The 26,784-nt window shown below is 56.2% G+C and overlaps 1 protein-coding gene across 6 annotated transcripts in view; it reads left to right on the top strand.

Annotated features, from left to right (window-relative positions):
• TTC7B (tetratricopeptide repeat domain 7B) overlaps nt 1–26,784 on the top strand; it is a 177,888-nt gene that overhangs the window by 140,756 nt on the left and 10,348 nt on the right. For 4 of the 6 annotated variants that reach the window (XM_036428371.2, XM_036428553.2, XM_036428468.2 and 1 more), the window contains 2 exons: nt 6,757–6,897; nt 14,803–15,005. In XM_036428371.2, the coding sequence (XP_036284264.1) occupies nt 6,757–6,897; nt 14,803–15,005 (344 nt within the window). The remainder of the gene's footprint in view (nt 1–6,756; nt 6,898–14,802; nt 15,006–26,784) is intronic. The other 2 variants (XM_045572917.1, XM_036428670.2) reach the window with 2 other exon arrangements.

Below are 26,784 nucleotides of genomic sequence, written 5' to 3' on the forward strand. Positions count from 1 at the left end.
TGCAGTTAAAAAAAAAAATGCCAGACTCTCTTAGCTCTGGCCCAGTGCGTCCAACCCGATTTCACCGATTTCCTGCCCTGTGGAACCGCTGTTCCAGGCACTGCGTCTTGGAAATGCTAAGGTGCATGATGACCCGGTGCGTGTGAAATCTGAGCCCTCCTGCCTGTGGCCAGTGCACCCCTCCAGGAGATGATCTTGTTCGACCTACGTGACTTCATTTTGCCTTTGAAAGTCCATAAGCGAAAACAGACGTTTGCTATCATCCTTACATTAGGGTTCTTCAGAAAGAAAAAGGTTTCACGCCAGGGTCCCTCCAATAGCAGGCTCCTCGGGTACATGAAAAAGGCTTGATTTTTAGAAAGTCAGGCGACAGGAGACCTTCAGGCAGCCCCTGCGAGTTACGGTGGGGCTTCATGGGGGGAGGGGGTGACATATTTATCCCAGGGACTCGGATTTTCTACATTCCCTAGAAGCAGCCCAGCTCTCAAAGGTCAGGAAGCCGGGTTCGAGGGCAGGTCTGCAGAGGGACCCAGACAACTCAACTCTGTCTCCCTGGGCCCTAGATTCCTCCTTTGGAAATGGCCGCTTGCTGAGTCTCCCTTTGGAATATGTAAGGTGACCAGACGTCCCACTTTTGGCGGGACAGTCCCGATTTTTTTGTCCCACGTCCCGTGGCGTTTTTAAAAGTCCCGATTTTTTTTTTTTTAAACGCCACGGGACAAATAGTTAAAAATCGGGACGTCTGGTCACCTTACTTTATGGTTTGCGGGTCGCTGGTCCTGATTCCAGGCCCCAGCCAGGCGCCCTTCCCCCAAGTCACAGGAATGCCCCCGCTGCCCCTGCCGTCCCTCCTGAGACCTCTGGGCCCTCAGCGCCCCCACTGGCGAGGATGCTTGGAAGCATCATTTTGGAGAAAAGTGTGTGTTGACGCTTTATTCTCCTCTCCGATGGCGAGCTAAAATCAAGAATGCCGCCTTGGGCCCTCTGCTCCTGGGCTCTGTTTTTCATATCACAGATTCCGGCGACATCACCAGGAGGAGAGAATAAACGGGTTAATGAAAACACACACCCTCGGGTGAAATAGATTGAGGAATGAAAATTAAAGATAGTAGATTTTTATCCCTTTGTTATGGCTAGCATTTTATTACTGACTTGGAATTTTCTAACATTCAGAAAGTATATCACGCACAATCAGGAGGTAACTGGTCAGGTGGTATATTTCACCCTCTGCTCCTGCCTAATAGAATAAAGTCACTTTTTAAAAATCCTGTCTATGAAAAACTTACTCTATAGCTGACCCCACTGCATTTGAGGGGTGTCCATCTTAAAAGTTCAGCCTTAATGATTCAAATATAAATATTTTCTTGCTAATTGGATTAAATTCAAGTCTCCTTCGTAAGTCCCATGGGGTCTTTCTTTAAACAAGATTGGATGGGGCTTTGGGAGATGGACAAGCCAGTAAATAAACGGTAGGAGTTGAGGAGTACGTGTCCAGCAATCAGAGGGTCCCCAAACCTGGGAGGCTGTTCCTGTCCGCTGCATTCAGAGTCGGGCACGCCTTCCCGGGCAGAAGGGCACTCGCGCCAGAGACACGGCCTCAGCGAGCGGGGATGTGGTCCTCCAGCAGGTACTGTCTCCAGCCCCGGCCGTGTGGCCCCGACAGCTGGCATCTCCCTGCATGCACGGGCACGGCACCCCCCACGCTTCAGTGTGACCGCCTGGCCGGGCCAGCACTGCCCGCAGCCTGCTGGGCCACCCCGCATGCCCGCCTGGGACCATACCTGCCTCTCCCTGCCTCAGTGTCACCCTTCCCTAACGCTTTCCCGGGAGAACCTTCCCTCTCAGAGGCACAATTTGTCAGGTTTCAACTGTGCTTGATGATTCTGTCGGTCGGTGGGAAATTGTGACCTTGTCTGGGGACTGGTGTTGCTGTCCTAGTCTCTTCCATTCAGCGAAAAGGAACAGTAGAATGGTGACCACGCTTCTTATCTGTCAGCGGGGCCCGCAGCTGGAGGCCTCCTTGCCAGTGGGACTGGGGGAGGACCAGGCAGCTGTCCCTAGAGCCGCTCCAGCCCCATGTCCCTGTCACATTAGTGGGCATGCTGCAAAGAGGGCAGGTGGCAAACCCAGGGGTTAGAAATGTGGGAGGGAGGATGGTGGCAGGCAGCTCCAGGAGGCCACTCCCCTGTCGCATGCTCAGACAGACAGGACTACCCCCAGCAAAGACGGGCGGTGGAGACGGAGACACAGACCAAATGTTTAAAGTTCCTAAAAAGGTACAGAGAGAGGACACTTAATTTGAGGCTTGAAGTGAGCATGGGCTCTATCTCCCCTCCCCCTTCAAAAACCAAGAGAGAATCATCATTAGCTCCTCAGCCCGAGGGCACCCGGGTTCTCAGAGCACAGCTGCACAGGTGGCAGGGTCCGGGGTCTCCTGCTGCCAGCAGGCTGCAGTATCGGACTCATTTGCTCCCAAGCCCTGTCTTGAGAAACAGAAAGTCTCTTCCTGCTCTAAAGGAAAAAGGTTAAGCACAGCGCTGCGGCAGGATGCTTAGTCACGCAGATGGCAGCGTGATGGCAGCCAGGGTCTTTGGGAGGGAACTGCCCCTCTTTTCCTACTTGTTTTAATAGTTTGGGGGGGGGCACAGACGCTAGGACCTGGAAGCTGCGTAACCTCTATTGACAGATAACCTTGAATGACGTCGTCGGGACCGAGGGGAAATAAACACAGAGATTCAGGTGCGGCAGGTGATCCGAATGCCAGGCCGGAGCAGCTCCGCGTCTTACCAACTCGGGAGGGCAGGTGGCTGCCGCGGCATCAGGCAGAGAGAATGCGGATGGCAGTCAGGGAAAGGGGCTTGTCCCCCATCACAGTCCCACATTCAGGCACATGAGGCTCCGGAGTTCACGCTGGGGCCGGGAGGCATAGAACAGCCAGAATCCTGAGTGCGATGTGCCTACTGAGGTCTATTCGGTGGAGGGTTGGTTTTTTATTTTTATTTTTATGCATCAGTGACTGTTGTCCCTTGTTCCTGGACCCTGCTGCTCGCCTGTCACCGTGCTGTGAAGATAGGAGGGGACAGGGCAGGTGGCCGTCCTTCAGACCACAGCCACTCACTCGGCGCCCCCAGGCCCGTCCGGAGGACAGCAGGCCGTGAGCATGCTCTGTGTCCAGTGTCCAGCTGTGACAACGCCGGGTTCTCGGACATAACCAAGCCTCCTAACGCAGCGTGCCTTTGGCTTAACAGCCTTGTTGGCTCTGAGATCCCTCCGAGTGGTGGACTCGGAGAGGTGACACGCGGGCCGCGGGCGGTTGCCACACTGGAGGGGTGCGTGAGACGAGCCGCGGGTCTCGTGCTCCGGAAAAGGGATTTCGGTGAAGGCTCCAGCCGCAAGGGCAACTTGAGCTGACTGTTCCCAGCGTCCTGCGTGTGACAGGGTTTCTCAACAGGCCCCGGCGTATGACAGGCGCTGGGTCAGAAGTCCTCGGGAGAGGCCAGAGCTTGACGCACAGCCTCCGAGGTCAGTGGCCTTGGTCCCTGGTCCTCTTGGTCCGCAGGGCAGTGCCTCGGCCCCACAGTCCCTGGGTCCTTGCCCCCCTCCCCCAACTCCCGCCCCAGCACCCGGTGGCCCCCTCCCGCCCCAGCACAGGGCGGTCCGAGGGGAGCCCAGACAAAGCCCTGGGTGCGGGGCTCAGGGCCGCTCTTAAGGGGCCCCCTGCCTCCGTGTCAGGTGTCCCAGAGAACGTCTCCACTCGGGGTCTGGGTGAGGAGAGAAAAGGCAGAGGGCTTGGGGAAGCAGAGATCTCGCCAGCCGTGTGGCCTCTTACAGCGCCTCGACCGTTCAGGCAATTAGGTCACAGAACCTGGGCCAGCTCTGGGGGCACGCTCCCTCCGCCTGCAGCGGCTCCCAGTGCCCGGTTTCAGAGCCACTGTGTCCTGTGACCGAGGGCCTCGCCGCAGCACAGCAGCTGCTCACCCTCAGGGTTGCCACGGTGACAAGCACTTCCCCAGCAAGTGAGATAAACAAGAGGCACAGCAGCCACTCGCCCTGGCCTACCTGTCGAGCCTGATGATTCGGAAGCTTATTTCTCCAGCCATAGGTTTCCGTGTGGAGATAGTGTCCGATGCCCTCCCCTCCGATTCTCTTTCCAAGCTTCGCTCCACGCACACCATAGGGGGTCTTCGGCTCTGATGAGAAAGAAAAGAGTCGCTTTAAACAGATGTAGGTTGGATGAGCTTTTCTCGGTGCTAACGTCCATAAATCGAAAGCCAGTGTCTGTTTTGACACGTACCGTTTCAGTCCTGTGGAACAGTAAGACACGAGTTCACTTTGGATAATATTTGGATTATATTTTTTAATCAGATACATGCATTCTGATTCAAAATGATGATTAGCCCTTGTATTCCTCCAAATTCTAATCCAGTGGAAGAATTTCATGTCTTCCTGTGCCATTGCCAGGAATATAGATGTTAACTATTGAACACTTTTACTATTATTGCTAGTCCCCTGCTATTATTAGCAAATATCTGATTGCTCCAGTATCCATCGCTGGCCCAGCACACAAAGGGCCTCCGCCCTGTAGTGTGCTTATAAAAGGGGATTGACCAGGAAGGAGAAATGAGCTCCGATAAACCGCACTTACGCTCCATACCCAAATGGGTGAGTTGTACCTCACATGGGGGGTCTCCGAGTGAGGTGCCGTGTTCACATCACTGTCTGTTCTAGTTCAGGGCAGACGTTACCGGGGAAGGAGAGCAGAGCATCCGAAAGGGGGGCCCCTCGTCCAAACCAGTCCAGTGCCGTGTCTGCGCACAGCACACACTCTGCACGCGTGTGTTCCACGTGCCTGGCACCGCTCCTCCTGAAAGGCCTCCGTGGAGGGCCTGCTGCCTGTCTAGAGGAGCCGCCCACAGTCCGATAGGAGAGGCTGTTACTTCCGCTCTCACATAAGACAGTGTGATAAGCTCCTGGGAGCCCCGAGCCCCGAGGCCCGGCTGTCCTCGGGCCAGTGATGGGGACAGACAGAGGCTCGCACAGCCTTCCTGCAGGAGTGCTGTCAGGGCTGGGCTGAACGGCTGTGTTTGGGTCCCAACGAGGGTTTGAGTCCGGACTCTGCCATCTGTGGGCTGTCTGACTTTGGGTAACTTACATAAATCTCAGTTTTGCCTCAAGATTAAATGAGATACTATAGGTGAAGTGCTAATCCCGGTGCCTGAAGCAGGGAATGTTCTCTGAACCTGGTAGCCACCACTGCCAGCATCGCCCTCACTCGCCAGACCTTACTCACAGGGAGACGTTCTTGCGAGAGGAATCCGCCCATTTAGTTGTATGTAGCTACCACGAGGGAAGGAGCTTCGGCAGAAGTTCTTATCCGCTCGTTTGTGGGCCAAACCAACAAAGCAGTTCATCCAGAAAGCAAACTGAGCCATTAAATTCTTGTAGCAAAGGAGCCAGAGAACCTGGTGGGAAATTTGCATGAGTCGCATTTCTAGCACAGTCATTTATTATTACTTTGAAGTGAATTAATGACTCTTTAAATGTGTCTCAGTTTTGATTTCTATGATAAATACCAATAGACATAACCCATCTAGGGGTCTCAACAACTCCTCGGGCTGAAAGGGCTGCGAGACCCAGTGGCTGGGCCGCAGGGAAGCCGAGAGCCAGGCTGTGGCACATGGAGAACACGCCCTCGGGCTTCCTTGACTGGATAGCGGTGCCCCCCATCTCAGCCGCACCTGGGAGCCACGGGGCGGCCGACGGATAGACCTGGCCCACCCCGGAGGCGGTGATGCCCTGGGTCCGGGATGCATCTACGGCATCCTGATGTTTTAACCCCCGAGCCGTTCCGAGGTGGAGCCACGGCTGAGAACCGCTTGTTCACGACAGTCAGTGAGGGGATAAGCCAGCTGTCAGGTCAGGTCAGGCCCAAGCAGCAGCCACCTCCTTTATTTCACTAGAAATCTCAGGGAAACTGCAGCAAGTCCTGGTTATTAAAGTTAAAATGTTACTTTTCCATAAAAAGGATAAAGCCTAAATAAGACCCGAAAAAAGCCAACAGCCGTTCCTCCACCAGCTTCCGCGGGCCAGCGGGCGAGCGCCTCTCCCCTCCCTCCCTCCCTGTCAGCGCAGCAGGGCCGCCAGGAGGCAGCGTCAGGCAGCGCAGCCGCTGGGCCGGGGCCTCCGCGGTGACCGCCCGCCCTCCACGCAGCTGGTGCCAGCCTGAGGTCGTGTTCTAGAACGTGGCTTCCCATCTGGGGGTGTTGCCCACCTCCCAAAGGCCAGGGAGTGAAGTGGGGAGCTGCTAGGTCTGCCCTGAAAACGGCCCCCATCGACGGCAAAGGTTCCTTCCTCCTCGCCCGTGCTGTCTCTAGGGTTAGGCCCTCACAGGGATGCTCTGCAAGCTCACTGTGTAATGTCCTGTGTGCCGTGTTTGACACGTGTGTCCCAGCCATGCACTGGCCACGCCCCTCCTGCCCCCACGCACACCCGCAGACGGCATCTGGAGGGAGCTCGGGGCTTGGCATGTGCGCTGGTTGTTGACCGAGAGACGAGCTAACGCCGAGGACAGGAAGTGGTTTCGGCTGCCGCGACTGTGTTTCTTTACTATAGACAGTGAAACTGCGGGACCTGGTGGGGAAAGGGGCGTGTGTCCGTCTTGCACCCCTGTCTGTGTGCGGGAGGGGCCGGCAGCTGGTTGGTTGGTCGCGTCTGTCCTTTCACTCCTGATGTCATCTTCTCGGAAACCTCCCGCAGGCTCTATCCACGCCACGTCCGTGGCTGCCTCCCGGGTGGAGCAGGCGCTGTCCGAGGTGGCCTCGTCTCTGCAGAGCAGCACCCCCAAGCAGGGCCCGCTGCACCCTTGGATGACCCTGGCACAGATCTGGCTCCACGCAGGTACGCTCTGCCCCGCTGTGGGCCCCGCCCCGCCCACAGTGGGCCCCGGGCCAGAGGCCGCAGGATCCCGTGGGCACTGCCTCTTGAGCCCACAGCCCCTCAGCAGGAGAAATCAGAGCTTTTGCAGTCACACCCAAATGTCAGTGCCCCTTATCCCTGGAGGACATGTTCCACACCCCTCCCCCCACCCCACCCCTCCCCTCGTGGAAGCTGTAAACTCTGGATGGTATCGAACCCTCTGCGCACTGTTCCTCCTTTTCATTCACACCTCTGGCAAAGTTCGATATATGAATGAGGCACAGTAAGCGATTAAACGATAACATTAAAATAGAAGCCCTTTACGGCCTCTCTTTGGGGTATCTGAATCGCCAGCACCCCCACTCCTGCACTTCGGGGCCACTGTTAAGTAAAATAAGGGCGCCTTGAATACAAGCACTGTGATTCCCCAGCAGTCTGCTCGATAACGCAGCCAGCTACTGAGACTAACAGGCGGGTCAGGCATCCAGCGACCCCGGACAAAAGGAGGGTTCTTGTCCTGGGTGGGACGGAGCAGGGTGGTGCGAGATTTTATCACATAGCACAGGTTGGCGCGCAATTTAAAGCTTGTGCATTGTTTTTTTCTGGAATTTTCCATGAAATATTTTGGGACCACAGTTGACTGTGGGTAACTGAAACATAGAAGGTAAAACCGCTGGTGAAGGGGAGACTCCTGTACTTCTTTGCAGGAGCCATGAATTCCTCTGTCTCCCTACCCTCCCCTGCCCCAGAGCCCGGCACAGAGCAGCATGCAGGAAAGCTCTTGGAGTTGGACTCTGAGGGTGGCAGGGAGCTTGCAACAGGGCCCAGAGAGCCACGCCCCAGCTTTCTCTGAGTGGCAGCGTGGCACGGGGGCCCAGACCCAGAAGTCTGGAAGCCCCGCAGGCTCGGAGGGGAGTCCCAGCTATAGTACTAAACAGCTGCACAGACTGAAGCTAATGCTTCCTCCCAGCCTCGGTTTCCCCATCTGTACAATGGGTTGATGAGCACAATGCCTGCACATCCTGGCAGTGAGCCTCGGCGTCCCTGGGAGAGGCACAGGCACATCGCTGACCCGGTGCCTTTATCAAAGCAGAGGTTTCCTTCCCGCTCCCCCTCCAGGCAGCCCTGGGAGTCCACATCGAGGACGCAGGACTATTTTATTAAACATTAAATAACTATGTTATTTCTGCACTGCTGGGCTGGAAGCTAGCCGAGGAGGCAGGCACCAAGTCCCTCCTCTGTTTCACGTGGCTGCGTTTGCATAGCTAGAACACACCCTCCCCCCCCCCCAAACCCAGCGTGCAGGCATGTCAGCAGCAAGAACCCAACTCCGCAGGCTCCGGGCGAACGATGGCTGTGGTTTGCTTGCGTTTTTGTTTCCATATAAAAGGTAACTTCTGCTCCTCATGTTTTATCACTTGATCTGCAAGGCCCTCCCAGGCCTCCCCTGGCTGGACTCTCGCGGCGCGTGGTGAAAGCCCAAATGTGGCCGGGAAAGTGCTTGTTATCCTCACCGTCCATCTGTCTGCTCGTTTGCCAGGCCCAGTAGTCTGATGTTCAGCCTTGTTTGGAGCTGTTGGCAGGCCTGCATATAGGGAAACCCGGTGGGTTTACCTGGCTTTGGCGTGTCACAGGCAGGGCCCAGCCAGCCTCTTCTGCCTTGGCACCTCTAATTGAGCCATAAAATGACAGTAAGTTAACAAATTATATCCTTCTAAGCAGAGCACACGCGAGGGATGATTTAGGGACGTGCCGATGGTTCTTCCTGTGCGACGCGCGCCAGCATCGGCCTCTTCTGGGTCCCGGGAGCTGGCGGTTAGCGTCAGGCCTGCCTCCACTGCTCTTACAGGAGCCAGGCCCCGGCCAGGTGCCCGGCCGACCCAGTGTTCTTTATGAGCAGTGACTGCAGAGAACGGGGGACAGGAGGACGGGCTACTGTCGGGTCAGGAGAGACTGGCTGAACCTGCAGAGGGGAGGTGAGGTTGTCTTTCAAATGGGCCATAGACTCTAGTTTTGTTGTTTTTTTTAATATACTGTATATTTTTATTGATTTCCGGGAGGGAGGGAGGGGGAGAGAGAGAGAAACATCAATGATAACAGAGAATCATTGATCAGCTCCCTCCTGCACGCCCCCTACTGGGGATTGAGCCCACAACCCCAGGAATCAAACCATGACCTCCCGATTCATAGGTTGATGCTCAACCACTCAGCAACACTAGCCGGGCTGGAGTTTAGTTCCTAAGGGCCAACGTCGGAAAAACCAGAAGAGCTGAAGGGGATCCTCTGGGCTGGAATGAGCTCCGTGGACCCCCAGGCTTACTCCTCTTGCCTGAGTGAGAGCCACAGTCCCAGGACGGCTCCCCCTGTGGCCCGTTCCCACTCACTCGGTCATCCAGACTTTGTTCCTCCTTGCTCGGCTGGCCGTGACCCTCGGGGGGGAATGCTGTAGCTGCTTGTTGGAACACTGCAGAGCAGCTTGGAGATATCCTGGGGTTTTTATATAATCATGTCGCAGCCATGTCTGACTGCCATGGCCTGCAGGGCAGAATAAAGCCCTCACGGCTGGTAACGGGGGTGGGCCACGGTGGATATTCTGCCTGTGAGTGAAACTGGACTTACGGAAACCGGGTGCCGTATCTGCCTGACTGTGGGCAGAATATGCATCGTGCTTGTGTGCGCGTGGCAAGCGTGTATGTCCTGTGAATGGCTGGAGGGGATCAGGACCTTTGTAGGGTTTGTGCCATAGGGACCCAAAGCAATGGCTTTGTTGGAGTCAAGATTTAGAATCTTATTGTACATTCATTATCACGTCTTCATGTAGTCTTTGAAGAGGTCAGCTCAACAGGCAGGCTGCCTCACACGGGGACGTGTTAGCTACTGTGGTGGGAGCTCTGCTGCTCTGAGTAAGCGTGACCCCCGCTCTCTGACAGCTGATGGAAACCAGGTAACATCCCGTCCACATCAGCTCTGGCAGCCCCGCCAGATTCTGTCCGTTTTGTAAGCTTTGGAAGCCGCTGGTTAGATCCGGATCTGACGCCCACGGCATGGCATTTCTGTGACTCTGTGGATCTCTTCTCTCGTGGTGGTTTTTCCAGCGAGCTTAGTGGAAATGCGTGATGGGAACCCGGGTGGGGCTAGCTTCAGAACTGAGGGTCACAGGTCAGGGCGTCTGAGACGGTCTCAGATCTCCCTGCTGTTGTAGGAGAGGTCCCTGTGTGTCCATTTGAATGGCAGAGAGATCGTGAATGGGACCCCCGAGCTTTCATCTGCTCCGTGAGGGTCCGGCCAGAGCCCAGGGGAGCACAGACCCAGGCCAACCAGGGGTACTTGGGACAGGGTCCCGCCTTCCCTGGGGTGGGACCCATCCTCTGGTTGCCCTCCCCCCACCAGCACCTCCTCAGACTCTTCCTCATAATACCTGGCGGCCGACCTGCATAGGTTGTGCATGTTTTCTCCCTGGTTTGGATCCATGTGACAGTTTTATTTAAATTATTTTTGAATAAATAATACAATTTTGAATAAATAGCACACAATGTATTTATTTGTACAAAAGGCATTGAACGAAAAGACTCTGCCCACCTCTGAGCCTGTCACCCCCACCCACAGGCACCCACTGTCAGCAGCCACACTCGGAGGTCACTGCTTCCCCACACGCGTGCTGACTCACCTTCCCGCAGCTGCACAGCATGAGCCCATGGTGTGAACTTGTCATCATGTCACCAGGACTCCCTTGCTGAGCATTTAGATTCTTCCTAGTATTTGGCTGATATAAACAATGCATCAATAAGTATTGTTACATATATTGTCTCGTGTCTATATCTAAGCGTGGAAATGATGCCTCAGAGGGTGCATACTCAAATTTTAATAAATCGTGTCAGATTGCCTTCCATAGAATAGCATGAATTTATATTCAGTCACTAATGCGTGAATGCCCATTTTCTCGCATCTTTGCCAACACAACGAATTACCAAACTTCTCAATCTTTGCCAGTCTGATGGGTGAGAATGACATTTCAATTGTCTGCCTGCCCATTCATCTCCTTAGGTGCTGAGCTGTTCTTTTCATTTGTAGGCATTTATTATATCAGAAATTTGTCTTGTCTGATATGTGCTAGAAATATTTCTCCTTGTTTTTATTTTGTTTGTGTTTTTTGACCTTTTTATTGCCAGTTTTTAAAAACTACATTTATCCATCTTTTCTTGGTGGCATCTGGCCTTCATCTGACATTTAGAAAGCAACTACCCATTTTTACAGTCTCTTTTCCTGAAAGTTCAGGGTATCTGCCAGTGCCACTTGTACATCCTATCTAATATGCAAATTAACCATCATTCCACTACACTGACAAGCCAGGCCCATCGGCTAATCAGAAACAAGTATGCAAATTAACCCAACCAAGATGGCTGCAGCTACAGAACGAGCAGGAGGCTTGAGTTTCCCTGGCAATGGAGGAAGCCAAGCTTTCTGCACACCCTGGTGGGCCCAGGCCTCCACTCAAGGCTACAAAGTTTCAATTATAGGAGATAAATAAATCCTAGATCACAAGGCCTCCTCTTGTGTTGCCAGGGGGAGTGGCCAGCCTGCAAACCACCACAGGCTCCTCGCCCAGGCCGCCCCATGCCCCACGGGAACCCCACCCTGATCTGGGACACTCTTCAAGGCAAATCAGCTAGCCCCCACCGGTGCACTAGGCCTCTATCCTAATACCCTATTTCCCCGAAAATAAGACAGTGTCTTATATTAATTTTTGCTCCCAAAGATGCACTAGATCTTATTTTCAAGGGATGTCTTATTTTTCCATGTGCTAGGTCTTATTTTCAGAGGATGTCTTATTTTCGGGGAAACATGGTAAAAGAGTAATATGCAAATTGACCATCATTCCAACACACAAGATGGCTGCCCCCATGTGGTCAAAGATGGCTGCCCCCCTGTGAACACAAGATGGCAGCCACAAGATGGCCAACAGGGGAAGGCTGTTGGGAGGGACCAGGCCTACAAAGTCTGATTGCAGTTGTGGGCAATCAAGCCTGCAGGGGTGGGCAGTTAGGGGTGACCAGGCCGGCAGAGGAAGGAAATTGGGGTTGACTAGACCTGCAGGGAAGAGTAGTTGGGGGGACCAGGCCTGCAGGGGAGGGCAGTTAGGGGGGACCAGGCCTGGCAGGGGAGTAGTTAGGCATCAATCAGGCTGGCAGGGGAGTGGTTAGGGGGTGATCAGGTTGGCAGGCAGAAGTGGTTAAGGGCAATCAGGAAAGCAGGCAGGTGAGCAGTTAGGAGCCAGCAGTACTGGATTGTGAGAGGGATATCTGACTGCCCGTTTAGTCCCTAAACGGGCAGTCAGACATCCCTCGAGGGGTCCCAGATTGGAGAGGGTACAGGCTGGGCTGAGGGACACATACCCCATACACGAATTTTGTGCAACGGGCTGCTAGTTCATTTATAAAGAAGGTCAGAGGGGTTATTTGCCCCTCTTGCAGGAAAGAAAGCCAGGCTAGACAGAAGTAAGCGCCTCTGAGCTTCCTGCAGCAGGAGTCGGAGGTGGGATAGAGGATTTAATGTTTACTCCACACACGACACGTCTCCCCCCGGCTTTGTCTGATACAGACCTCGGTGCTGCCGTTGGAGTCATTCTGCCAGTGACTCCGAGCAGAACCAGGACCCTTTCCAGCCAAGCAGCCTGGGTGCCGTCTTCCAATTTCCACCTTGGGATGGCAGCTAAAAATGACTCTGCAGTAGGTGGTTAATTTCTGCTTGTTACTTACTAATAATTATAGCTTTCGCTTTGGCACCTCTCACAGTCGAAACCAACGGCTATTCTTAGATGTGCAAGATCAGATTTTCTGATTTCTCCGGGAATTGAAAGCCGTGATACTCTCACGGATTCCTTGGCCCTGGCCTGGCCTGGTCCTGTGCCCTTCCCCCTGCCAGGCCCCTCCCAGCCACCAGCAGGCCGCATGGGCAGAGTCCAGGGATAACCCTGTGGCATGGCCCCTGGCGAGGCGAAGACTGCTCCCAGGCAGGTGGCCTGTGGGAGGGATCGGTCCCCGGTCCCGCCTGCCGATGCACTGTCCTTGTTGGTCCGCCAGCCCCACCAGACTGCCCCTTCCTCCGCCCGGAAGCGGGTTTTAATTAATGGTCTACAGCTTGCAAGCAGCCAACTCTTATCAAGGACTCTGCGTGTGTCAGACATTATTTCCTGAAGTTTATGTCTCGCCTCGTTTAGTCCTCATAATAGCCTTACAGGGCATAAAAGCCCTGTTCCCCTCACTTGACAGATGAAGAAACTGAGGCACAGCTGTCGTTCCTCGGTGGCTGGTGGTTCGCTTTTCCGCAGCCTGACGCCTGGGGAGGAGCTAGTGGGCGGGGACGAGAACCTGTGTCAGGTGCCTGAGAACATGCAAGTGACAATGTCAGGCACAGGAATTTGGGGGGTGAGGTTCCCAGCCGGGGACGTGATGCGAATGTCCGGGAAGACAATGTCGGTGGAGGAGGGAGAGGGCTGGGGGCAGGGAGCCGAGGCCCCACGTTTAAAACCCGCTGTGGGGAGGAAAGGCCAAAGACACGGAAGGAGTGGCCAGCAAGGCGGGAGGGGAAAGGAGGGGCGGTGGGTGGCCGCAGAAGGGGTGCACACAGGAGCCCATGTGACAGTGGGGAGCGAGGGCTGGGGACTTGGACGGGTGGAACCCTGGTCCCACCATGGTGTCCACGGCAGGGCGACCCCTCTGAGCCCTAGCGCCCTGCTCCCCTGACGTGGGCTGCACAGCTGGCGAGGGAGGCGAGAAGGGCGAGGGCACGTTTCTAGCAAGAAGAACCCTGGGGAGCACAGGGTGGATTTGAGGAGAGCTGGGGAGAAATGTGGGTCAGGGAGGAAGGTGGAAGGCAGACACAGAGCCTGCTGATTGCTGATGGATGATGCAGTCGGGATTGAGACCCCGTCTGTCATCCAGAAGACAGAGGCCAAGTGCTGGTGTGACGCACTTGAGAAGGCCGGAGAGCGCCGGTGTCCAGGGCTGGGGCAGAGGCTGGCCCTCAGCGCACAAGGGGCGGCGTGGGCGGGCGCAGTGGGCAGCGAAGGGCGTGAGGGCTCCGTGGCGAGAGGGGCTCGAGGTCGGCGCAGCTGGCTGTGTCTCCTCTTTGAATGAGGAGTCAAGTTCAGCGGGGCTGGGGTGGAGGGCTAGGGGAAAGGGTTGGGGAGTCAGGAGAACATCTGGACCAAGGCCTGGGGAGGGACAGAGTGTACAGCCGGTGCAGCCAGGAGCTAGTCTCGCCGTCCCACCGAGCCCCCTGGCCGAGGGACCCCTCTGCACAGCCATTCGCAGACTCGGAACTAAATGTCAGCCGTGCAGCCAGGCCCTCGGTGAGGACAGGACCTGGGCAGTGCTCCTCACCGGGGGCTGCAGGCCCCGAGAAGCTCAGGGCAGGGCCAACACACGAAAACCAAGTCACCGCCTCCTTTCACTTCCCGGGTCCCCAGAGGCGGTCCCAGTGAGCCCCTAGGGGTGAGGGCCTCCCCTCGGCCTTGAGGATTGGGAGGGTGGCTGGACACTCGTCAGGACACACGGCCCCTTCCTCTTGGCCCTCGTGCTGAATTGCATGAAAGAGTGAGCACTGGAGGCTGCACAGCCTCTCTCCCCCACTCGGCGGTGGTGCCGTGCCCTCTCCAAGGCCCCGCGCGCGGTACAAGTGGCTCAAGTCCCTGTGTGTGTAGCAGTGGGCGTGAAGGACTACGGACCTGCAGCGTTCCCACTCGGGGTGGGGGCCTGGCTGGCCCTGGGCCCTGTGTGTTCCCGACGGGCCCCTGCCAGGCTCTTGAGGGGGGGAAGGTTGTCACGCTGTCCCGGGGCCTCTGAAGGGCAGGACCCCAGGAAAGCATCCCCTGCTCTGTCCCCACAGCCGAAGTCTACATCGGCATTGGGAAGCCTGCGGAAGCCACGGCCTGCACCCAGGAAGCTGCCAACCTCTTCCCCATGTCCCACAATGTGCTGTACATGCGAGGCCAGGTGGCCGAGCTCCGCGGGAACATCGACGAGGCCCGGCGGTGGTACGAGGAGGCCCTGTCCATCAGCCCCACCCACGTGAAGAGCATGCAGCGGCTGGTGAGTCTGACCGCGGCGGGCCCCCCGGGAAGCAGCCAGGAGCTCGGGGCCCTCAGACCCTCCTGTGGCCCCAGAGGCCGGAGACGGTTCGCCGGCCAGGCCGCCGCGATGCGCAGCGCCAGCGGCACTGCTCCTCCGGAGGGTGGGCTCCTGGAGCCCCGGGAGCTGGGGGTGCTCGGCCCCAGCAGCCTGCCTGGTGCGACGGGCAGTGTGAGGCAGGGTCCCCTGTGGCTCCGGGCGTAATAAAGACCTCCCCGGGGCCCTGGCGCTGTCATTGCCATCTGGGTCTCTGCACTGCTTTTAGCAGCCGCCTTGGGGGGCCGGGGCACACCCCCCAGGAGAGACTTCAACACGAAGTCGGAGCACTTTACAAACTGGCGCCTCTTACCTTGTGGGACCCCGAGACTCCAACTAGTCTCCAAGGTCAACGCCTCGCAGGGGCCTCCAGTCAGAGGACCCAGAGGGCCAGGTAAGTCGCCCCCGGGTCCACGGAGTATGGGGTGCTGCTCCCCACAAGGGCACACACATCTCAGCCCGTACCCCACTTTCTGTCAGGTTGGGGAGCAGACCGACCCCTCGGAGGGTCTGCGCTGTTAGGAACAGACACTGAGCTGGTTTGGCTCAGTGGATAGAGCATCGGCCTGCGGACCAAAGGGTCCCAGGTGCAATTCCTGTCAAGGGCACTGCAATGCCCAAGTTGCTGGCTCGACCCCCAATAGGGGGTGTGTAGGAGGCACCCAATCAGTGATTCTCATCATTGATGTTTCTCTCTCTCTCCTTCTTCCTACCTCTCTGAAATCAATAAAAATATTTTTTTAATTACAAAAATAACAAAAAAAACACAGGCACTGAGCCCGCTGCACAAAGCCGCCGGTCTGCTCGCACTTCCTGTGAGACTGAATGGCAGCGCAGAGGGAGCCAGGCCCACGGAGCTGGTAGAAAGCCATGTTCTCTCCCTGGTCTGCTAGCCAGGCTGTGAGGGCAAGCACTGGACAGCTCGAGGGACGGGGTTCCTGCGCCAGCAGGGTTGCTTGCTGGCCCTTTAACTTCAGGAAAAGCTCCTAAGTTCTCTGCCCCGTTTCCGTTCTGTGAAAGGGAAACGTTCAACTAGATAAGGCTGTGGGTTCCTACCAGGTGTTCAGAGGATGTTGTTTTATAAGGAACAAATAGATGTTGTCTGAAGGAGCCTGTAGCCTTCATTCTTCTGCTGAGCAAGTGGTACCTGGTTCTCAAACATTCAACTTGATAGGCTGTGAGTTCCTCCAGATGCTCAGAGGATGTGGTTTTGTAAGGAACAAATAGGATGTTGTCTGAAGGAGCCCAAAGCCGTCGTTCTCCTGCTGAGCAAGTGATGACTGGTTCTCAGCAGAGAAAGCCGGGCACCCAGCCCCGGGCACCAGGAGGGGGGGTGCCCCCGGCTTGCTGCCTGACCTCCAGGGGCTCCTGAGTTCCTGTGACCTGGGCTGTGACTGACCCAGTCATCTGTGAGGCCTGAGTGAAATGATTCACATAAGCCTGGCAGAGCTCCTGGCACCTAGTAGGTGCTCATTTAATACAAAACTGACAAACAGCCCTTTTCAGTGTTAACAATAAATCAGACCTCATGGTAATTGCAGCTACTTAATTTTTTTCAACTTCCCTTTATCAACATTTCATAGCTCAGTACAGCTTTATAACGTTACATACTATCCAAACCCTAGTGTGTCTGGTTAGAAATGGCTTTTCATTTTTTCTTGTCTCACTATTCCAAGCAGCATTCACAAGAGCTCCCGAGATCTCCGAGCTCTCTCTAGCATTGCAGGAAAGGTGTAATCAAGGTGTGTGCCCAGCCTTTTTATTAAAAAGAGCAGCGTGCCTCTGCCTCGGGGTGTATGAATTATTCAGAGAAGTGTTTCTTGTCTGTCCCCAAGGGGAACACATGAGACAGAAGATCAGACAGGAAGATCGCACCGGGAGGTTTTCTGTTTCACCTCTGAGCTCCTCGGGACACCCGAGCTCCCTGACCAATGCCAGGCGCTTCCCTGGGTGAAAGGCCCAGCACCAGGGCTGGTGACCCCAGGATGGCGGCCCTGCCCGGGCCTTCTCTGGCCGGGGGACCTGGGCGCTTTGGTGGTCTCACCAGGAAAAAATAACCGGGAACTCTGGAGCCTGTTCTCAGGGCATCCCGGTATGTTTGAAAGCTCTCCAGGCTGGAGGCAGGCCGGGGAGTGTAGATACTTGTAGTCCAAAACCACCCAGGGACTGTGAGCAGTGGGACTCCCAACAGCTGGCCCGAGGGTTCCTTCTTGGTGACCCTGTGGACAGTGCATGCTGGGCTGTGTACTCCCAGCCTGCCCCACGGGGGACAGTCCCTGGAACCATTCCAGCCGTCCCCCTCCTCCTCCCTCCCCGAGCTTTGCACAGAGGAAGGAAGGACAAGGCCTTGCATACACTCTGGGGGCTACAGAGGGGTTCCAGGCCACACTAGCCTGGGCGGCATCCCATTTCTGTCTCTTACTAGCATTGGGGCCTTCTTTGTGCCTCAGTTTCCTCAGCTGTATAAATCAGGGTAGTGTTGGCACCAGAGGAACTAAAAATCTCTACCTGAGTCACTGAAGACCCTGCCTGATCCTCATGGAAGCCAGACTGGCCCTCAACCCCTAATCTCAGAGGAGGGCTGGGCAGCGAGGTCACAGCTGGCTTTCTACCAGGTCAAGGCCAAGGAAAAGCCGGGCTCTAGACTGAAGTGGCGAGGGAGGCGGGAACAGAGTCTGGCACCTGCCTGGGGCTCCGGAGAGGAGTGTGCCAATGAGCGGTGGGCCAGGAGCGTCAGGACAAGGACTTAGCAGGAGTTTGAGGAACGCGAGCTCCAGAGACCATCCGGGAACCAGCCAAGGAGGTTCCAGGGGAAGGAACCAGTTGTGGTTCCTGGACAAACCCAGAGGAGGGGGAGCGGTCAGAGTGCTCACAGGGAGGAGAGGAGCAGGCGGGCGTGGGGGGCGCTGTTTGGAAGGAAGGAAGGAAGCTGTGTCTGTTTCGGGTGGAGACCAGGTGGCTGAGGCGATGGGAGCGCAGTGAGCAGTCGGGAGCTCCTGCCTGTTCCATAAAGAACAATTATCCGTTAACTTGGGGGTGGGGGGTGAATAACGCGCGTGCCAGATCGCCCGACCCAGCTCGGAGGAGAGGTGTGATTTAAGCAGCAATGCACACACATTAATATCGTTAAGAAGCAATAATGGCACGGAGGCAGATGGTATTCATTAACGTTAATAGAAGGTCAGGCTTGACAAGAGAAATGTGAATTAAACCCCAATGAAAATTGACAGTGTTCTCACAGTTTTAGCCTTCCTGTGTGTTTAAATGCACACAGAGAGAGAAGGGAGAAGAGAATTAATGTGCTTATTGCTAACAGTGAGTCGGCACAAGACAGGAGTGGCAGAGAGCTGAGCGTGGGCAGATAGGGCGTGCTGAGCGAGGGGAGAAAGACGGAATGGCTGTGTTGACAAGGGAAGCATTCATAGGCTGATAGGACTTTTTCCCCAGAAAATCGAAGGGCATATTTTTCTACCAGTTTTGCATGTGGATAAATGTTCATACATTCGCGTGCTATGCCTACAAGCCTTTTGCTTCCAGCACCAAAAATGAATTCATGAAAGAGAGCAAGCTTTTCCCCCACCAGTTTTTTGTGAGTTGGAGGAGGAGAGGGGAGGAAGTGGGGATGGGCGGGGGGGGGGGGGGGGTACTGAGGGCAGAGGAACCGCATCCCTGGGCAACGCTGCCCAGGCCAAGGACAGACACGGAGACTCGGGCAGCCAAGGACCAGTTACCAGGGCGGGGACAGGCTCTGCAAACAAGGACATCTGCTGTCCTCTGGTAACGTCAGCCTGGGCTCTGGAGGGCAGAGCGTGAGACGTGAGGGCTTTCAGGGGAGAGGCGAGCGTGGAAGGGAGCCAGGAAGGCCGGGGGGGGGGGGGGGGGTGCTGAGGCCGCATGCACAGGGGCAGGGAGGGGAGCACTGCTGAGAAACAGTGTGTCCTGGAAGCAGGAGCAGGTGCTCCATCTCCGCGTCCAGGTGACAGGTGTGCTGCAGCAGCAGATGGCGGGCCGTCAGGGCTTGGCAGCGAGGGCAGCTGCAGAGAGGGAGGCAGACAGGCTGAGGCAGGCTTTAGAGGACTGGGCCCAGAGAAGCCTGGGAGGGGCAGTGGGGAGCCAGGGCACCTCTCCCTCCTTGCGGGCCCCCCCCCCCCATCTCGCAGTGGGGGAGGAAGAGCACTAATGAGGGGGGCCTGCAGCTCAGGCCAGTCTGGCGCAGCAGGCACAGGGCATCTCAGAGCTGACGTGAGAGGGAAGTGAAAGTTAAGGATACATCCCCTACCTAGAGGTCGAGGTTCCCAAGGCAAGGTGGGCCAGAGAAGGGCAGGGAGCTGCCGTGCACAGGAGGGTAAGTCCCTCCCGCTGGTGAAGCTCTGAAGAAAGGGGACAGAGGAGAGACGCTGGAGGTGATGGGTTAGGCCCAGCCACCCGCCCAGGAGCATGGCGAGGCCCACCTGCCCCAGCTGAGGGCGCAGGGTGCGGGTGGGGAAGGGAGACCCCAGGGAGGCTGCTCAGTGTGGAGTCACTCTAAGGGGCCACCTCATCACAGGATAAGCTTTCTGTTTGGGGCACGGTGGTCCCATAGTCCTCTGTGGATGGACGATAACATGGAAAACCCCGGTTCAGTCAGGATGGCTCGGACTGAAGGCTTCCCAGGCCGTTGGTGAGGGTTTTCTCCACAATCCTCGGTTCCTGAAGCGTCAGAAACCCGTCCTCGTGTGTAAAAACGTTGTGTGGTGTTGGGGTGTGTTCCCAGGAAGCACATCGGTAGCAGAGGCTGCCAGAGAGAAGGTGGCCTGCCTGGAAAGTGCAGTCATCGGCCATCTGCCTGAAGGCACATGCGTGGAGCAGGGGCGGGTGCAGGGGGCTCGGATCCTCACTCTGCCCTAAGTTTAACATCTCCAGTTTGGTTCTGCCATGGTCACCACAGCAGTGCTGCTCTGAGAGAAGGCTGAGCTTCTAATCTGTCTACAGGCTCACGGGCCTGTTTATGGAAGAGCCCCATCACCACCACCAAACACACACACACACACACACACACACACACCCCACCATGTGCATGACGAGCCAGATGCGGGCAGAGGGTCTGGTGGAGGGAAAGGGTCAGCCCTGGCTGGCCTGGGGCAGCGTGCACTGCTAAATGACGAAACGTGGGTGTTTCTCTCTCCTCCCCATCTTTTAGCGTCAGTCTGTTCAATGAGATTTGGGCAAGATGGCTGGTCTCGTATTTTGCTAGCTAGCAGCATGTTTTCCAAGTTGTGCCTCTGTTGGAGGAGAGACATAGCCTGAAGTTGATGAACTAGCTTCTCAGGGTTACTCCAGAGATGAGTGTCTGTGTGTCTGTCTGATGTATCCATCAGTCTGGCCAGGGGGGACCCCGGGCGGCAGGCAGCCTCGGGCACGGACAGGGCAGGGTTGGTTAGACAAGAAGCCAGTCTAGAAGAGGGGCCGTGGGTCCCCCCTGTTCCTCTGGACAAGGCCCGGGCACAATTACGCTAATGAAACAACGGAGCTGCCTTCCCCTCGCAAACGCCCGATCCTCAGGAGCGGATCTCTTTCATCCCGGGTATCCGCTTTCCCTCCGCGCGAGCCTGGGAAGAGTGATGGGCAGGAAACAAACGTCACCGGACTCTTTCATCCAGTAATTGTGCTTTATTTTCCTTCAGGATGAAAGGTGCTTTTAAAACTGAGAACAATTCTTCTCTTTGAAGAAACACGCATGAAATATTCAGGGTCCGCCCTTCCTGTGCCTGTGTGCGTGCCGATAGTACGCCTGGGGACGCGGGCAGGCCTGGCTTTCTCTGACATCTTTCTTGGCGGCGGTGGGGATGCAGGCGAACAGTGCAAAGCACACAGGAGGCCCCCTCCAGCGGCCCTCTGGGCCTTCCTTCCTCCCCCCACCTCTCTCCTTCTGACAGTCCACCCTGCGCTTCGGCTCCTTGGATAGCTGGTGGCCTTTTTAAGAATTAACAGTTGGCCGAAACCGGTTTGGCTCAATGGATAGAGCGTCGGCTTGGGGACTGAAGGGACCTGGGTTCGATTCCGGTCAAGGGCATGTACCTTGGTTGCGGGCATATCCCCAGTGAGGGGTGTGCAAGAGGCAGCTGATCGATGACTCTCTCATCGATGTTTCTAACTCTCTCTCTCCTTTCTTCTCTGTACAAAATCAATAAAATATATTTTTAAAAAAAGAATTAACAGTTGGCAATGAACACACCTTTCCACCTCTATGGAGAGGTGGAAAGCCTCGTTCATCGTTTTCTGGTGTGTTGGTTCATTGTTTTCTGGTGCCTGGGGTGAAATGGGGAATTCGGAGTCAGAGAAGCACCGCAGCCGCAATGACAGGACAGCATAGCGGTCAAGGGCGTGGCCCCGGAGCCAGCCTGCTGGGCTCTCGTCCCGGCTTGTCACTTACTGACCGTGTGTCCCAAAGTGAATTTCTTTTTTTTAATTTTTTTTTATTTTAAAAAATATTTTTGTTGATTTCAAAGAGAAAGAGAAAGGGAGATAGAGACATTAATGATGAGAGAGAGAATCACTGATTGGCTCTCTCCTGCATGCCCCCCACTGGGGATGGAGCCTGCAACCCGGGCATGTGTTCTGACTGGGAATCGAACCTGACCTCCTGGTTCATAGGTGGACACTCAGCTACTGAGCCAGGCCGGCTGGGCTGGGAAGGAGTTCCTTAATCTTTCTGTACCTCCATCGTCTCCGCTGTATGTAAGTGGGATAACAGCAGTGCCCTCCCGGGGGCGGCATCGTGCAGGGTGAAGGAGCAGGCTGCAGGGCACTCCGTGAGCCCAGCTGAGAGCATGCCTGCCATGCCCTCACTAGCCATGGGCAGGCCTGCCATCGCCATCGCTAGGCCACCACACCTGTATCTCCGTGACAGCGAGGGAGACAGCTCCTCTCCGACGGAGCTGCCCTGGGTGCGGCTTTCCTCCTGGTCTGGCATGACCAAATATTAGCAACCAGAGGAGCTAAAATAAGAGTCTGTCATTCAGAGCAGGTGGTTGGCCAACAGCATGGTTCTTCTGCTTGAAAGCATTACTGTTTCTGTCGAGCCTGTATCCCAGGGTATTAAGGCTGAAAGAAACCGGTGGAGGCACCAGTGGGCGTGACTTGTCCGGTAGAGACAACAGCATCTCCTCTGGCCGGGCTCCGGCTGCTGTAGAGGAGGGATATGGCGGGGCGGGGGGGGGGGGGGGGGGGGGGGGGAGAGGAGGGGGGGTTGGGGACCAGGTAATTGAAAGGTTTTTATGATGCAAGCTATATCCTTTTGGAACTACATATTTTTAGCCTAAACACTCTCTGGCTGCGGGGCCTGTGAGTCCTCCTTGGAGCAAAAGGAGCACCACGGAGAGCCTGGACCTTCCACTGTACGTCCGCGGACTCCCGTGTGACCGTGGCCCACGTTCTCGCCACCCCTCCCCAGGCTCACCCCCAAACGGTGTCGCTGGTGCAAGGATGTTCTCTGCAGATTTTTGGATTCCTCCTCCACTGCAGCATTTTCTCAGTGCTGGCCAGGGAGAGATCCCGAGGCCTCCCTGCCTTCCCGGGCCCAAAATCGAAATCACAGAAGCGACACAGACCCCCAGGGGGGAGGGGACGGCGGGGGAGTGCAGGCCATGTCCCTGGGTGCTGCTTTGCTGCAGTTTACGGAGAAATGAATTGTTTTTTTCTGTTTTCTTCTTGGAGTCTTCCATGACTAATTGCAGGCAGGTCTGTGCAGTGTCTCGTTAGCAGTGATGATCTAAAATTATTTGGAATCGGACATACTCTATCCAAACCATTTAGTCTTAGACACTCTGCCCCCTTATTCCAGTACCATTTGACATTTATTTCTCTTCCACTGCCTTCCTGCCTGCCACAGCTAACGCTCCAGCTCGGTCAGGTCATCGGATCCCCGTTTTCTCTGATCAGTTCCGGGCCCAGGCAGCTCCTCCCCGTGCGGGGGAGGCGGGGAGGGAAGGCAGTGGAATTTTCCACTCTCTTTGGGGATTGAAGGGATTGGAGGGCTCCCACTCCGTGTCTTGAGGTCAAACAGCATCTCCTCAGCTTGTCTCCTGGCCCTCCGCTCCCAGCTGGAGCAGCCTTGCTCTCTCCCTGCTGTGTAGCATCCCTGCTCACAGCTGGCCAAGCTCCAGACGTGCCCGGATGGCCAGCTCCCGCCCTGATCTCTGAGCCGGCTGGGTGCAGGAGTTTCCAGGTTAGCCTCTGGCACCCCTCCTTCCTGTCACCTCGGGGGCGAGGGGGTGCCCAGGAGGAAGGAGCGACAGGTGTTCCAGGGACAACTGTACCGGAATCACCAAGTCTCAAACCTTGGGCTCTGGGGAGGCCATGAGGAGCGCGAGGCCTGCCCTTTTCCTGCAGATTCGAGACCCCATGAGAGTGTCTGGGAGGGGGTGGCACGAGCGTGCATGCCGCTGACTAGAGAGTGTGGTTCAGGCAACCTCCCGGGGAGCGACGAGAACCACGGTCCGAGCACCACCACCAGCTCTCTGACCTGGGCCCAGCGTCCTGAGTTCTAGTCCCCGAGAGCTTCAGGAAAGCTGCACGGCCCCGGCCAGGGTTCCTGGGACCCCGGCCACTTCCCCTGGCGGCAGATGCCCCCTCCCCGGGGCGACTTCGCCTCTTCCGCCTCCCACCAGGTTCACCCCTGATGCTGACCCCGCCCCCTCCTCCAGTCAGATCCCTTCCTTTCTCCTCTGCTCGGTGTTCGCGGAACACCCGTCTCTGAAAACACCTGTGCCGGCTCGCCCAGAGGCTTGGGGCGCAGGAAGGACTCCGGTTTGAGCCTCTGCTGCCGGGCCCTGTCCCGGCGTTTTCCTGAGCATCGCACCGGGTCGCCGTTTGCTCTGCACACGGCCCCCTTAGCGATCATGGTAAGGGTTCGGCGAGCTGTGGAATGTGGAACCCAGCTCTGTGCCAGGTTCTGGGCCAGATCCTGAGGAGACGGGTACACTGCTCCCCGCCAGTCCTGCACGCTCAGGAGAGAGACGTGGCACGTGTAAGTGAGTGTAGAAAAGACACGAGACTCTGGTGGACAGATGGGCAGGACACGGCGACCTGTTCCCAGGTGGGGAGGCCAAAGGGGCTCCACAGAGGGTGTGGCCTGGGGGCCCAGTTCAGCAGATGTAGACTCTTTCACAGCGAGGGACAGGTGGAGCTTACATGTGTAACTTTAAAGCCAGCTGCTGGAGGTAGGCATGGGGCACTGGGGAGGTCTGCATGGGGGCCATTGGTAGTATATAATGAGGCACTATTGCTTCTGATAGGTGTGATATGGTTGGGTGCTTACCTAAGAAAACATCCTTATTTTTTAGGGATTCCTACTGAAGTATTAGGGGTGAAATGCCTATAATTTACGTTAAAATACTAAGCCTTGCCCAGAACGTAGATAAAGCAAATATGAAAGATGTTAACCGTTATTAAATTTAGGTGACAGGTATGTAAATGTTAATTATATTAGCCTTTCTACTTTTCACTTTTGACATTTTTCAAGATAAAAACGTTCAGAGTAACGTGATCAGGTTTGCATTGGGAGAGGCCATTCCAGAGGCGGCGGGAGCGAAGAGACACTGAGGTTGGACTCGGCTGATGGCACGTGGACAGGCGCTGGTGGGAGGCGGGAGAAGGCGGGCTCTGTGCTCACAGCGGAGGGGGAGCGCGGGTCCAGGCTGACTCCGCACGCCTGGCGCGGCGCCCAGACGGGGAGATGAGCCGGGGGAGGAGCAGCTGTGGGAAGAAGGAGGCAGCACGACTGGGGGGGGCGTGTCCAGATGGGGTGACCCGGGTCCGTTCAGGAAGAGATGCCCCTTGGCGTGCGGCTGGGGCTCGGCCACGGTAGGGGGCAGTGGCCTGTGGGCGGCAGCAGGAGCTGTGGGAGGGCGTGGGGCTGCCTGGATGTGAATCACAGAGGAAGGCAGAGAGGGGGCCTCGGACAGCACCCAGGAGCGCCAACATCTGAGGAGCAGGAGGGACCTTTACGAATGAGGAAACGGGCTTTTCCAGAGCCAGACAGCTGACCCCAACTGGGCACTTGGGCCTGTGAATCTTTATATATGTATAAAAGATTCAATAAAATATATATTTTATATATTTATTGATTCAATTAAAAAATCAATATATATATATTTTTTTTTTTTCTTTTTACAGAGAGGAAGAGAGAGGGATAGAGTTAGAAACATCGATGAGAGAGAATCATCGATCAGCTGCCTCTTGCACACTCCCTACTGGGGATGTGCCCGCAACCAAGGTACATGCCCCTGACCGGAATCGAACCTGGGACCCTCAGTCCGCAGGCCGACACTCTATCCACTGAGCCAAACCGGTTTCGGCAGGGCCTGGGAATCTTGCAGGAGGAAAAAGAAAACACACACACACACACACGCACACACACACGCACAGCTGGGATCTGGTCTTGCCTGGGGGGCCAGTCTTGATTAAATCCGTAATTGCAATGCTGGCTGATGTCCTTCCCGCCCCCCACAGGGGACCTAATGGATGTGAGGCTCCTGCCTCTTGCTTCATAAATAAAGGATGGAAGCGTGTCTTCTGCGGGAAACGGCCTCCCCCCTGCAGGCACCCCTGTCCCCACAGGTCCTCTCACCCCCTGTGTCGGGGCCACAGGCGTCCAGACAGATGCGTGGGGCTGGGACCAAAGCACACGCACGCGCTCCCGCGGGGACCTCCCGGAACAAACTAGAAGCGAAATCTGCTTCTTCCTAAGACGACACGCGTTTCCCGGCCTTTGAAAGGCAGGCAGGCCAGCACAGTTATAATTGGCTCTCTAATTGGAACTCCCACAAGCTGTGAAGTTCTTTACCCCGCTGCCTGGCATCTTACGCAAAGGTGACAAACTGCCTCTGTCTTCGGTTTTAAAAAGCCGGCTGTGGTCTTCCCTCTCCCGCTGACAGCAGCCCCCTCCAGCCACCCCCGCCACCCCAGGCTCCCACACCACCAGTGAGTAGGACACGGGACACAGCCGGTTTGTGAGGAAATTGGCTGCAGGGAAATGAAGCTCAGATGGTCTCTTGGAGACTGGACGGGAGAAGACCAGGCCCCCAGCCTCACTGCCCCAGGCTACGGAGGTGTTTCGGGGGTGCCTTAAGCTTCCCCACATCGAGTTGTTGGATGACAAAAGGAGTTGTGTCTCTTTTCTCCCTTTCTATATTTTCTCCCTGAAGAAAACAGCATTTTTGTGCTGATCCCCCTCCGCCATTGAGACAGCTGTGTGCTTCCGCCGACAGGACAGGTGTGCGTTAGGGTACCGCCTGCAGGGCCCTGCAGCTGAGAGAGAGGCAGGCGGCCCTGGCCTGAGCCCAGGGCCCCTCTGCTCCTCTCTCCCCACCTCCACCTGCGTGACTTCGTGGCCAGCTTGGAATCAGCTGTGGTGGGAGTGTTTATACCACGGAGATTGACAAACAGTGCCATCAGAGCTGTTGTTTTTCTCTCAGACAGCCAGTTTGCCAGTACACTGGACTCGGATCCAGATGGTTGGGGGGGGGGGGGGGGGGGCGGTCAGTGGACACAGAGAAAACAGGGTCCCTGACTCGGCACTTTTGGGGGGAGGGTGCTGGTGGCACAGGCACTCCGGAGGGCACCTTGCTACCCCAGGCAGAGACAGATGGCTGAGTGGAGGCCCGGGGGGGAAGAACAAGACTCGGAATTGTCGCGGCAGGTGGACTAGAGGGGCATACAGTTG

Source organism: Pipistrellus kuhlii, unplaced genomic scaffold (assembly GCF_014108245.1).
Source record: "Pipistrellus kuhlii isolate mPipKuh1 unplaced genomic scaffold, mPipKuh1.p scaffold_m20_p_1, whole genome shotgun sequence".
In the NCBI taxonomy this organism is placed as follows: Eukaryota; Metazoa; Chordata; class Mammalia; order Chiroptera; family Vespertilionidae; genus Pipistrellus; species Pipistrellus kuhlii.